The sequence below is a fragment of the Varanus komodoensis genome, unplaced genomic scaffold (assembly GCF_004798865.1).
Source record: "Varanus komodoensis strain SLA01 unplaced genomic scaffold, ASM479886v1 scaffold14_1, whole genome shotgun sequence".
NCBI lineage: Eukaryota > Metazoa > Chordata > Lepidosauria > Squamata > Varanidae > Varanus > Varanus komodoensis.
In genome coordinates, this window is record NW_025335438.1 from 17,788,835 (window position 1) to 17,802,130 (window position 13,296).

A 13,296-nucleotide genomic window follows, 5' to 3' on the forward strand; every position below is an offset into this window, starting at 1 on the left:
CCAAAATGGAATTTACCTTTGCTGTAGAAGCTTTGCTTGTCATCTTATTCTGGTTTCATTTACTCTATGTATTAACAAATATAGTTAGTTTAGATTGTGTTGCTAGCTTCCTGTTCCATCTATGCATGTCACCTGATTTCTTGGCATTCTGGGACTTATCACAGAAACATATGTGAATATGTTGTTTGAGGGAGTCTCGTCCCCTCTTCACCCACCAGGATGTGTCCTGTACTTGCTCTCAGAAGGCAGGTTCCCATCCTCACAGAGGCAGCTAACATGGTTCTTTCTACACTGGTTGCAAGGGGCCGAGAGGGGAGTTGGAGCATGGTTTTCATAGGATTGCTCACTTGCTCATCTAAAAATATTTAAAATGCGTTTCTGCTGCTGAAGTTGGATATGCCACTCTGCTCTGATCTTATACCGAGCCCTGTTCTGGAGGCAGCAGGTTGAGGGAGGCTGTCTTAGAAGATGAACTTGGGTATCACTTCTTACATGTGCAGTGACATAATGTCAGGTTGCATCCAGGAGACTTTCCTGCTTCATGCTGTTCTAGAAGATGCCCCAGCCCTCAGAGATGTTTTGTGGAAACACAGAGGACTGCACAAAGACTCCTTTAAATCTAGTCAGTAAGACTAGATTTAAATCAAGGGTTCCTACATAATTTGCATGCATGCATCTCTTACCCGTAGGTAGAGGAACTTTGTTGAAATATTCCCAAACTGGGTCTCTCTTTTATGGCCTGTTGCCATTATAGATTTTCTCCTTCAGGGAAAGAATAATATCGTAAGCCTCAGGCTATACTCAAAGTGATCCAAAGACTTATGGAGTATTCTCCTCAAAAAGAAAGGTTTCCCTTTCATTTTTGCTGCTTGTGCATCCTTCCTTGCACTTAGCTTCTTGTGCAGATCTATTCCACTCCCAACAATCTTCTATTTATTGAATTTTTTAAAACTTAGCACTTAATAGGTAAGGAATTGATTCTATGTAGATACATTTAACAAAGGCACAATGGGATTAAGATATTTCTCCCAACTCTGTATACTTATTTTATAATATTTTTTAATGTGAAGAAGAGGCATGTGATCTCTGCAGACCGAAATCAGGTTTGAGAACTGTAAAACCAAGCATCTGTGATAATATTGTCTAGACAGAAAAATTGTCCAATACTTTTACAGAAACCTCTGGAAGAGCATGACATTGTGAATGAATTAATGGAATTCATTTACCCCAAACTTTAAACATTGAATGAATATACACCCCATGCTACATAATTAAATTAATGATATTTAATAATTATTTCATGATGGATACCCTTTGGATGGTAATATCTTAAATAGAAAACTATCAAAATGTTTTGAGGGAAAAATCTATATTTTTAAAAATCCATATTAAATAAAAATTCTATTCAAAGCAAAAACTCCAATTTTTAATTAAAGAAAACTATTGAAACTATAGTTTCAACCCTGTTGTACTCTGTGTATAGCCCATTGTTAGATTCTCCTCAAGTCTTGTGTTTAATTTGAGCACCTTGTGCATTCATTCTTTGTTCCTTCTGTTGGAACTGTCCCCCTTCTGCTTTCTTTCATGAACCAACTACTTTTACAAGCAAGCTGGTAACTGTGCACATCTTAGTATGGTTGAAGTTGGTGATGTTCGGCATGTGTACCTTTTTCGTTGGAATTGCTTCTCAGCTCTTCCTTTTATAAACCATATTAGACATTTACTCTATAGCAGCCTACTCAGCTTGGCACCATTTTGAGATTTTTGACTCCACCTTGCATAATCTCAGGTAGCATGGCCAATGATCTGGAACCCCCAGGTGTTATAGTCCTATCTTTGTAGGATCATCTATTAAAATCTGATTTTCTAAATTTGTGAACTTCTGTTTCCAGGGTGTTAATTAAACACAGTAGGAAAACACTTTTCCTGCTTGGTGCCCTTCAGACATTTTGAACCATAACTCCCCTCAGCCCAGAGTACTGGACATACTATCTTGGGCTTATGGGGACTGTAGTCCAAAGCACATGTAGGACACCTGTTTGGTTGAAGCATACTGGGGAAGCTGTCAAGCTGCAACTGTCGCTACTTGATCTGGGTTAAATTGATCTCTGAATGCTCATGAAATGAATGGGGTTCCTGAAATAGTAGGATGTCTGGAGAATGCTTTCCAGCATATTTATGACTCATGAATATTCCAGTCAGACAATGTAGAATAGTTTTGGTGTCTTTTCAACATAGTCTGTGAATGCAAAAGTGCACTCTAAAAAGACTATGAAAACAATTGCCAATATTTTAATTTCTTTCTTTTGGCTTTCTAGTGTGCTAAAACGTTCATAAACTTGATGTCTCATATCTCTAAGGAACAAACAGTTCAGTACATTTTAACTATGATTGATGATATGCTGCAGGTAAGTTAATTAAACTTTTATTTTCATGTTTAGTCTTTGTTGATATGTGGGTGTCTTATGTCAGTGGAGGCTTTTTTTACTTGTTCTACACTCTGTATTGCTTTGAAAGGGTAGAGGCTATCTATGAAGCAACACTCATTGATTATAGTTGCACTTGTGTCTCTTCTGCTAAAATGAATGGAGATTGCACAGCAGCAGTGTCTGCTAGAATAAGTTTTCTATCAACAGCATCTGATAGCTTCTACCTCTGCTCTGTGATATTGCTGCAGGTATGGCCACTGAAGTAAGATTGAGTCTACAACTTGAAATGAATGTGACTGAAACCATTAAGATATGACTTAGTTAAACTTTTGCAAAACTTTAAAAAGAGACATGCACCTGGTTTTGTTAATAGTTTAAACCACACCCCACTAAACAGAGCTTTCAGCACCCTGCAGAACATACATTTTAAAAATTAGAATCAAGGGGTTGTAGAGTTGGAAGGGGCAAGAGGGCCGTTGGATTCAACCTTTTGCTCAGTGCAGGACTCCCGGTTAAAGCCTCCCTGACAGATGGCTGTCCAACTGCCTCTTAAATGTCTCCATTGTGGGAGAGCCCACAACTTCCCCTGGTAATTTGTTTCCATGTCATGCTGTTTTAACAGTCAGAACATTCTTCCTGATGTTCAGCTGGAACCTGACTTCTTGCAACTTTAGCCCACAGCCTGCACTCTGGGATGATTGAGAAGAGATCCTGACCCTCCTCTATATGGCAACCCTTCAAGTACTTGTAGAGTGCTATCATATATCCCCTCAGTCATCTTTTCTCAAACAGCTGACATGGTTCTTTCAATCTTTCCTCATAGGGCTTACTTTCCAGTTCCCAGATCATCCTTGTTGCCCTCCTCTGAACCCCATCCAACTTGTGTTAAACTTGACTAATTTCTTACTGAAATATATAACACTCTTGCCATTGAATTGGATCCAGGCTTCAAGCTACTTAAAATAGACTTACTGAAATCAATGGGGCTTGAAATCAATAGTTCTCCATTTGGTCTAATCTGAATATGGTTATGTCTGTATCCAACCCATTACATTTGATTTAGCCAATCAAGTCAGTAGTCCAAAACTTAAATGTTGTTGTCTGGTGTTTCATAGGATTATTCCAGGTCCCAACCCCAAGTTCTGGCAGTCTGAAAGCTGAGCCCCTGCCTAGTCCCTTGCATAGTCAGCATGGGAAGACCTGCATCAGCACCTCCCTAGGGGGAAATAAAATAGAGCAAGGACTTACGGAAACTACTGGCATCCCAGCCTCCTTCCTTGCCCTCCTTGCCATTTTATGCAGATGGTTAAAAATGGCTGTCTAGATGAAAATGGGCTCATTGTGCTGTGGTGAAGGCCACTATGCTTCAAATGAGCATTGAGGGCTGGGACAATAGAATTCCATCCTTACTATACACTGTTGAGATGCTTGAGAAATCATTTATTAGAATGCTCAATAGAATGAGTAATTTCCTTGATGTCTGCGTACATATAGCTATATGCCAAAGCTAGTTTAATCTGCTTGGGAACCAATTTCCTTTTTTAATTTTGCAATAGATTTTTTCTGCATATTTGCAAACTTGCCTGAAGTATACTTGAATATTTTAGAGGTATAGCTGTTACACTGTGTTCAAAAGGGATAATATTAATTAATAAAGCTGATAGAGTATCTCTTAAGTGCACTTCTAGGCAGATCTTTGGCCACTGTACCAAATGACTTGAAATTTAAAAAATACTGATATTCAGCTAGCAAGAATGTTAGATTAAGTTTTCATGCTGATTGTGCTAGAGAATCGTAATGGTTATAAACAGATAGTGGTTTAATGTATCCTCAAGTGTCTTGCAAGAAGTAGGCATCCTTTGCAAAGCTGGGACAGAATAATTGTTTACCTAAAAATTGGAGAGAGATGCATCTATATTTCATCTGGTTTTGTAGGCTTGCCATATTTATAGACCACTCAATGTAATGCAACTGAGGCCTCCAAATACTTCCACACCCACATACAAATTGATACTTGTGAAGTGGCATTTTTCAAATGGTAATTGTTCCTGGGATGTTTTTTGTGCAAGTTCTTAAATGTGCCAGTATTTTCTATTTGGCTGACACTGTTCTGATTTATAACAATATCCTTTATATTATTTTGCTATCTGTTCCAAACAAACCTTTCTGCTTATATTTCTTCTATCCAGGAAAATCACCAACGTGTTAGCATTTTCTTTGACTATGCAAAACGAGGCAAGAACACAGCATGGTCCTATTTCCTGCCAATGTTGAATCGTCAAGATCTTTTCACTGTGCATATGGTAAGCTTTCAGTCAGTCAGAACTCTTGGGTTTGAAAGGAAGCTGTAGACTCTGAAAGGCATTTCTGCAGGGCTTTGAGGGTAGGTCATGTAGTACTTAAGTACAGCAGTCAGGTTTTCAGTGCTACACAGTTGCTGAACATTTGTTGCAAATGTACAGTTCAGTTTATTTGACTTTGAATACCAAATTGGAACATTTTGGGTTGCATCCAGACTTCATTGTACTTCTTTGCCTGTGTGGTAACTTCCATTGATTTCAGCAGGTGTGCTCTAAGTATGATGAAGTAACCTGGATGTACCCTTTTGTTGTTAAGAGTTGTATGAAAATTTCAGAAGAATCTCAGAACTGTCAACCTGTCAATGGGATGCTTTATGGAAGAAAGACATTAAATTCAATTTATTAAATTAGTCAAGCACTAAGAGAAAATTGGTATAAGATATACCAATCTTACCCTGAAAGATTTAGGTATATTACCCTGAAAGATTTAGAAAAAATAGATAAGAACTATAATGGAAAATGTTGGAAATGTAATAGAGTAAATGGAACTTTCTCCTATATGTGGTGGACAAAAGGTTGTGTACCTTTTTCAGCATCATCATAATTTATTTGTTCCCTGTTTTTTCCTCTAGAAGAAAGCTCAAAGTCATATCAGACACAATGGGCAGTATCAGATACTTATGCAATTGACATTGTACTAGTGTAAGTGATCTCTAGTGAAGCGCTGATAGTGTAAGGTGGTGCAATGGGTTTCCTAGGAAGTATCATCAGGAAATGCTATTAGCGTTTTGCCCAGGGTTGCTTATTAAAGCGTTTTGTCACTTACACAAGTGGGGTGGTAGTGTGGTTGCAAGGCAACGATATGAAAAATTAACATCAATAAATATGTTACAGTAACTCTATAAACAGACTGAATTCTAAATTAAAATCTGTTAATCAGTGCAACATTCTTAAACTATATATCAGACAAGGGAATAATAAAAGTCAATACACATATTAGTAAAAAATACACACTTATACCCTATTTCATCAGCCCATAAAATAAACCATTTGAGCTACTGCTTAAGAGACAAATCCCTGAGGATCTTTTAAAGTCAACATATCTTTCTTAGCATTTTTGGGTCACAGAAATGATGAGTTGTATAATAAGGATTCTTAGAGTTTAACACTGCTGAAACATCAGCTGAGAACTTTTCTTAATAACCATGACCATATGCAGCTGAATCTTTCATTTCTGCTTTTTCTTTCAGGCAGCAAGAATTATTGCCAAACTAGCAGCTTGGGGAAGAGAACTGATGGAAGGAAGTGATTTAAATTATTATTTCAATTGGATTAAAACCCAGCTCAGTTCACAGGTAAGTATATCATAGAGTGGCATTGTGCTGCTTTGCTTTAAACTAATTTAGTGTTATCATTCATTGAGACAGGGATTTGGCTGGTGGACAAAGTTGGCTTCCTTGAGTTGGTGCACCAAGGCACTTAGCTAGCACTTGGATATGCTTTTCTTCTCAGTGGCAACCAAGTAAGATGCCTCCTTTGCTCATTGCCCTGATTGTAGAGGGATTTGGCTGGTGCTTGAAGAAGCCATTTCTCCAGATGTATGCTGAGATAGATACTTATTTTCATGCTGTGTGCTGTCCTGATTCACACATCATATAAAGGAATTGATTCAACTTGGACGAACCTCTCCAAGTGGCATTTGATTATTTTTCTCTCTGCAGAGAAGGGCACAGAAAAACATAAAAGTAAATTGGGATGAAGTTAGGGAGGCAAGGCTTGGTAGAGAGGGCCAACAGAGGTTCCTTCAGAGGCCAGAGGTTCCTTCCACACCATTACCTTATACTTAAACATGTGAAATATTAAAACTGCAAACCTGCACACACTTGTTCAGAAGTTTTTTTTTATGCCGATTACTTATGAATAGAGATGACCAGATCTGTCAATTTCAGTTCTATTCAGTCTCATTTTTCCAGTCTGAGTTTGCTTTGGCCCAATTCCACATCAGCGTACATATGATACATACGTTTTTATAATATGCGTGAAAATTTATCTGAACTCTGTGCAGAGTGTATTCATTCCTGTGTATTCTTTCCTTAGTATATTTCAGCCCCAAAGTCTAGATTGCTGCTGTACTTACCAATGTAACCAAATAGGGATGTGTGAGGAATCTAGTTTCAGGGGTCAAAATATGATGTAGTGACTCAGTATGACCTTCTGGATTCCAGCCCATCAACCAAGTGCACAGACTCACTCTGACGAGTCAAGGCAGTTGGCAGTCTTCCACTTATTATGCGGACTACAATTTTCATATATATTTAGAGCCAGTAAATGTTACTGAAATTTTGTCTGCCATTTGTGCAAATGTTGAATGAACATTGTTTATTGTAACCCAGGGCAGTTTGTGTAAATCATGGCCACAGTTTGCACAAACACACACGCATGCACGCAAATTGTGCCCCCCTTCAAAAGTGGGACCACAATCTATAAGACACACCTGACCTTAAGACGCATCTAGTTTTTAGAGGAGGGAACCATGGAAAGCTTCCTGATAATCACAGGCACATTCCCCATCACTTTCCCATGGGCTTCATTAAAAGACGGGTTGCCATTTGAAATCACACACAGACCTATGATTAACAGCTCTCACCTGCACCGGAGGAGGGGGCGGAGCAGGGCACGCCGAGTGCGTGCCGGCCAGGTGGTGCCACGTGGTGCACCCGGGCCGGCAGCGTGCTGGTGGTGGTCTTCTGGGTGGCGCTGCGGCGGTGGCAGGACTTCCCGGGCGGTGGGGGTGAGCAGTCCGTCTCTCCGTGCGGCCGGTGGGTTAAAGCCCGCGGCTCCTCCTCCTCTGTGGCAGGTCTTCCCAGGCGGTATGGGTGAGCAGTCCGTCTCTCCGTGTAACCGGCGGGTTAAAGCCCACGGCTCCTCCACACCGCTCCCCCTGAGTGGCACAGCTCTCACCTGTGCCGGGGGGGGGGGATGGAGCAGCGTGCGACGAGCGCGTGCCGGCCAGGTGGTGCCATGTGGTGCAGGCAGGCCGGCAGCGTCCCAGGCGTCGGGCACACACACATTCGCTCTATAAGACGCACAGACATTTCCCCTTACTTTTGAGGGGGGAAAAAGTGTGTCTTATAGAGCAAAAAATACGGTATTTGCAATACCAATATATTGATGTTGGCTGAAATATGGGTATATTTTGGCTATGTTCTGGGTAGATTGTGGCCAGTGTCCAAAAATGCCCTCTAGGGAATGTGGTACAAACCTGTAACCAGTATGTTGGTTAGAGTGTTGGATTAGAACTCAGGAAACCTGGGTTGCAGTTCCTGCCTGGCCATGGGCCAGGCACTGGCTCTCAGACAAACCTACTTTATGGGGTTGTTGTGAGAATAAAATGGAGAAGAGGAGGATCATGTACACCCCTTGACTCCTTAGAGTAAAGGCAGGATGTAAATACATGTGTGACTAAACCACAAGGCTGGTGAGTAATATTTAGGGAATGATCAAAAATACCCTTTCATTCTAGTTAGGTATAGGAAAATAAATGATCACTGATGAACTTTGCCAGCTTCCTTTCTGTAGATTATATATGTAGCATTGTACAAATAGGATTACTCAGTGAGAGTCTTTAGAACATAACTTTGTCTTTGTATGCTAGAAACTACGCAGCACTGGAAGTGCCAATGATGCTGGAACTGATGTAAGTATCTGTACATAATTTCTGAATATTCCTTTTGAAACATTGGGTTAGATTCAGACCAAATGTCACACTTTGGACCCTTTAAAATTATTTGAACAAGTTAGGTATGACCTAATCCCACTGATTCTCAGCAGAACAAGAAAGACTTCTAAGTTGGTCTGGATCTAACTCAAGAGTATTGTGACTTGTGAAGAATGGATACTAAAGGTGCTCTTAAAAAAAACCCCCAGTGTTCACATGTTTCTAAACATCAATTTGAGCCTTTCCATAGGTCAAATCCAAGTAGTTCAGTTCAATAGGAACTGATAGATACACTTAGAATTGCAGGAAGCCTGGAACTTTTTATGCTTTGCAGCATATTTACATACATTTTAATTACCAAATAGACTGGGGGTCTCATTAATTCTGGATTTATTTATTTATTAGTTTTCTATCCTACGCCATAGATGATGCTGTCTTCAGCTGCCACAGTGCAATTATATAACACTGTGAACGCCTCCACTGTGAGCAACTAGTGGTTTCTGTAGTCTCATACAGAATTGGTAGGGCATAAAAAAAATCAATCAGGGTGTAGGCATTGCATCGGAATATTCCCTTTGTAGAACAGAAGAGTTTCAGGTTTATTTAGATAACATTTATGACTAGAAACATTTTAAAACTCGCTGTTCTAAGAGACTATATTGGCAATTCACTGGCTATATAAAATGATACCAAAGCCTACATACAGACTGAATACATACAACATGACAGCCTTCTGTGGGTGATAAGCCCTGGTGAATTATCATGCCATGCAAACCTTGATGATTTCCAGGACATCCTGACAAGCTTTGGCTTGTTCTAGAGTTGTTTCACCCATGATAGGATGGCATGTCAGCAGAACCCATCAGCGACTGTTCCTATGAGGGTGAAGATAAAGGATGAATAAACTGCTTGGCAAGAGTGACAAATCCCTATTGTTTTCTGGGCACCCAATAGTGACAGCCTCACCAAAGTGGCCAAAGTGCCTTGCTGACCTCCTTACTGTGAACTTGAGCAGTTTTTGACTTGCCATGCCTTTTTTACCTTCCCCATGGTATTTTTCCCATAGATACAGCTGCTTTTGCAGTCCCAATTTTGACAGTAATTGGCAGCTCCTTTAGAGTGTTCAAGCTGCACCTTGGAAGGGTTGTCCATGGTTGCAAATCTATTTGTTTTTACCCCCACTGTTGTTACTGTTACAACAAATGGCCTTTGTGAGAGTTGTATATTAAACAAAGAAATTGCTTTCAGGTGGAGATCTTTGATAATACAGATGCAACCACAAAAATTAGTTCTGTTTGGCTTATACAATTGGCTGGCTGTAACCTTGGACTAGAACAGATGTACGCAGTTCTGATCTGCTTCTGAATTCCAAGTGTTACCTATTGAATTCACTGTCCTTGGGTGAATGTTTTTGTCTTTATGGTGTTTATATAAGGGTGCAAAACAGTAAGGCAATAATCTGCATGCAGTAGTAGCTGCTTATCTCATTTCTCCTATTACCTTTTTAGTCAGCATGCTTTGAAATGTTGTAGCTTCAGTAATTATTTTTAAAAGTTTGACTTTGCCCTTCTGAACACCAGGTATAATTTTCAGTAAAGGTCTAATTGACTTAACTGGCAGAAAACTAGATGATGTTAGTAACAGAAATCTCTTGAAATATATTCCAGGCACTGCTGGTTAGATTTCTGCTGTTGTATGGTAGGAGTCCTAAATTGGAGATCACAGGCACAAATATACTTCACACACTTTCTTAGTGCCTGCTGAGTCTACCATTTTTTAAAAATTACACATTTTCTCACCAGCAACTATAATTACTCTGAATAGGTTTCTGACAGTATTGAAAACATCTAACATTTCAAATTAGATGTTTAATATGTATTTGCTCAGGCCACACATTTCCCTTGCACACACAAGGTTACTCATGTCTTATCATGCCTCCCATGAACTATTTTGTACTGGTGTCCATCACATTTTTTTCAAATTTCTAATTGTTCCTACATCTAGGAAAGGCTTCCTATCCCTGCCTTAAGGCTAAGTCAGGTAAATTAGATGTTTAAGGATACGGTCCTACACATGGCTAAACATGTACTTGAACAGCTTGACATCATCAGAATGAGATTCTGTCCAAGAGTTCATAACCAGCACTGTGACTCAAATATTTTTGCACTGGTGGCCTATCCAACCTTGGAATGGCAGGAAGTAGTGGCATTGATAGGCTGACCTTTGTTGTGATTAAAGATCCCCAGATAATTCAATCATGTCTTAATTGTTCTCATAACTTCACTGTTATCTCTTTGTTCTGTAGTACTGTTGTATTTTTAGCAATGCTATGTTCTTTCATGCAGAGTTCACAGTATGTCCAGTGTGTTGCTGGATGCTTGCAGTTAATGCTCAGGGTCAATGAATACCGTTTTTCATGGGTAGAGTCAGATGGAGTAAACTGGTGAGTAGCTTTTTTGTGCAACAGATATTTCTGGGATATAAATTAAACATCTCCTAGTTACTGTGATTCCTACTGTGTTATATTGAACCAGTCTTAACCATTGCTAGGAAGAAATACTCTTCCCTGTGCTGTCAGAGTTCTCCACTGCCTGCATCTGCACTGTTATCTCTGATCTGTTCACAGGATTAGGAGCCATCCAAACAATCAGAGTACTTGAACATTCAAAGTCCTAGCCGGCTGGAGCCAGGACTCAGGCCCAGGAGGCCCCTTCTGACTTGCTTTTTTCCTATGGTTCTATGTTTGCCAGGAAGCACCTGCTGTTTTTTGTATTAGAGATCTGAAATTATATTATATTCATTTTAAAGCTGGTATTTTTGACAGAGTACATATGAGGAGGATGGTTGGTTGAAGAGTAAAAGATGATCTGTCATTGAGGGGACCTTAGCATGAGCTTTGGGTTGTTTTCCAAAAAAACACTTGCAAAACATGAACCTAAATTCAGGTAAAGTTACAATCCTACAGATGCTTAACTTGGATGAAATCCCATTGAACTCAGTGGGCAAATTCATTGAGGATTTTGCCACACATGTTGGCTGACTTCAATCTTCTTGTGAGTAAATATTAGAATTTTGAGTAAGCTTCATAACGCAAGACTGATCAGGGACTGTGGTAGAGAAACCTGTAATAACTTGCTTTAGAACTTTGGCTTCTCCTGTAAATTATGTGTTGAGCATAAATTCATGTGAAATTTATGTTCAGCATAAAACCCTTCCATCATGACATCTGATTTGCTATTCTCATTCCTGTTGGTGTTTCAAAGCTGCTGACATTGCAAAAGTTCCCATCACGTTATGGTATAGAATTATGTTTTATTTTGCTCTACTGAATGTATGTCTGCAAATTCATAAGGCAGTGCATTTATGTGGAATTCTTTTATTTTAGAAATACAGTATGTGTGCATGTGAACCCTTACGTTGTGAGAAAATTGATACTTGGAAGTGAAGTGCTGTCAGATGGCCTTCTCAAAAGATAAGGTCACTTTGTGCAGCATTTTATTTATTTATTTATTTATTTTATTAAAAACATTTCTATGCCGCCCCTTGCCGAAGCCTCAGGGCGGCTTACAACACAATAAAATACAAAAATAACAATATAAAATTAACAATATAAAATAAATAACAATGTAAAAGAAGTCGCCCTGGCCAGATAAATAAGCAAATATTGTTAACAATTAAAATGCCGCTTGAATAAAAAGGTCTTCGCCTGGCGCCGAAAAACAAATAACGACGGCGCCAGGCAGACCTCTCTGGGGAGCGCATTCCATAGATTGGGCGCCACCGCAGAGAAAGCCCTCCTCCGAGTATCCACCCTCCTAATTTCTTTCACGGAGGGTTCCCGGAGAAGGGCCTCTCCCGCAGATCTCAAGGGGTGGCCGGGCATATATGGATGTAAGCGCTCCTTCAGGTAACCAGGACCCAAGCCATTTAAGGCTTTATAGGTCATCACCACAACACCTTGAATTGGGCCTGGACTTCAATGGGAAGTCAGTGAAGCTGACGGAGGACTGGAGTCATGTGAACATAACGCCCCATCCCCGTCAGCAACCTGGCAGCTCTATTTTGAACCAACTGAAGTATCCAGACCGTCTTCAAGGGAAGCCCCACGTAAAGCGTGTTACAGAAGTCAAGGCGGGAAGTCACCAGCGTGTGTGTCACCATCGCCAGGCAGTCGTACTCCAGGTAGTCTTTTGTGGCTTCTTTTTCTTTTCTAGCAAGCTGCTTTTAAAAGAAATGCTTAGGAACATATGCCCCTTAAGATTCCAGACACTTTCTTGCTCCTTTCTTCCCCTCCAGTATCATGGGCGTATTGAGTAACAAATGTGGCTTCCAGCTTCAGTATCAGATGATTTTCTCTATCTGGCTGTTAGCATTCAGTCCACAAATGTGTGAGCACTTACGGCGTTACAATATAGTTCCAGTCCTGTCTGACATTCTTCAGGAATCTGTCAAAGAGAAAGTAACCAGGATCATTCTTGCCGCATTCCGGGTAAGTGAAGTACACACACTGGAGAGACATCCTTGATATGAATCTAGGGGGCAATTTAGATGAGACTTGCATCATGTGTAGTGTGACATTGTGTAGCTGCTGTTTTCTCTAGCCAATAGCAAGGGTTTGTGTGTATATGCATGAGCAGGATTAGGACCATGGGGGTACGAAGAGGCTATAACCATTTCCCCTTGCAATGGTTCTGATCCAGATTGCACTCTCCACGCCCCATGTCTGTTATTTGTATTGGGGCTTCCATTCTCTCCATAACGAGCTTTTATTTCTAGAAACAATAGCAGAGTGACTGCTAACAACCCAGGGAATCAGAAGGAGGTAAGACTGGACACCCTCCTCCCACTC

General features: G+C 40.2%; 1 protein-coding gene across 3 annotated transcripts in view; it reads left to right on the top strand.

Moving 5' to 3' along the window:
• Positions 1–13,296, top strand: part of ATP6V1H (ATPase H+ transporting V1 subunit H) — a 36,766-nt gene that overhangs the window by 11,784 nt on the left and 11,686 nt on the right. For 2 of the 3 annotated variants that reach the window (XM_044423997.1, XM_044423998.1), the window contains 6 exons: positions 2,319–2,408; positions 4,619–4,732; positions 5,980–6,084; positions 8,385–8,426; positions 10,793–10,890; positions 12,744–12,936. In XM_044423997.1, coding sequence (XP_044279932.1) covers positions 2,319–2,408; positions 4,619–4,732; positions 5,980–6,084; positions 8,385–8,426; positions 10,793–10,890; positions 12,744–12,936 — 642 coding nt within the window. Of the gene's footprint in view, positions 1–2,318; positions 2,409–2,991; positions 3,171–4,618; positions 4,733–5,979; positions 6,085–8,384; positions 8,427–10,792; positions 10,891–12,743; positions 12,937–13,296 lie in introns of those variants that run through there. The other variant, XM_044423999.1, reaches the window with a different exon arrangement.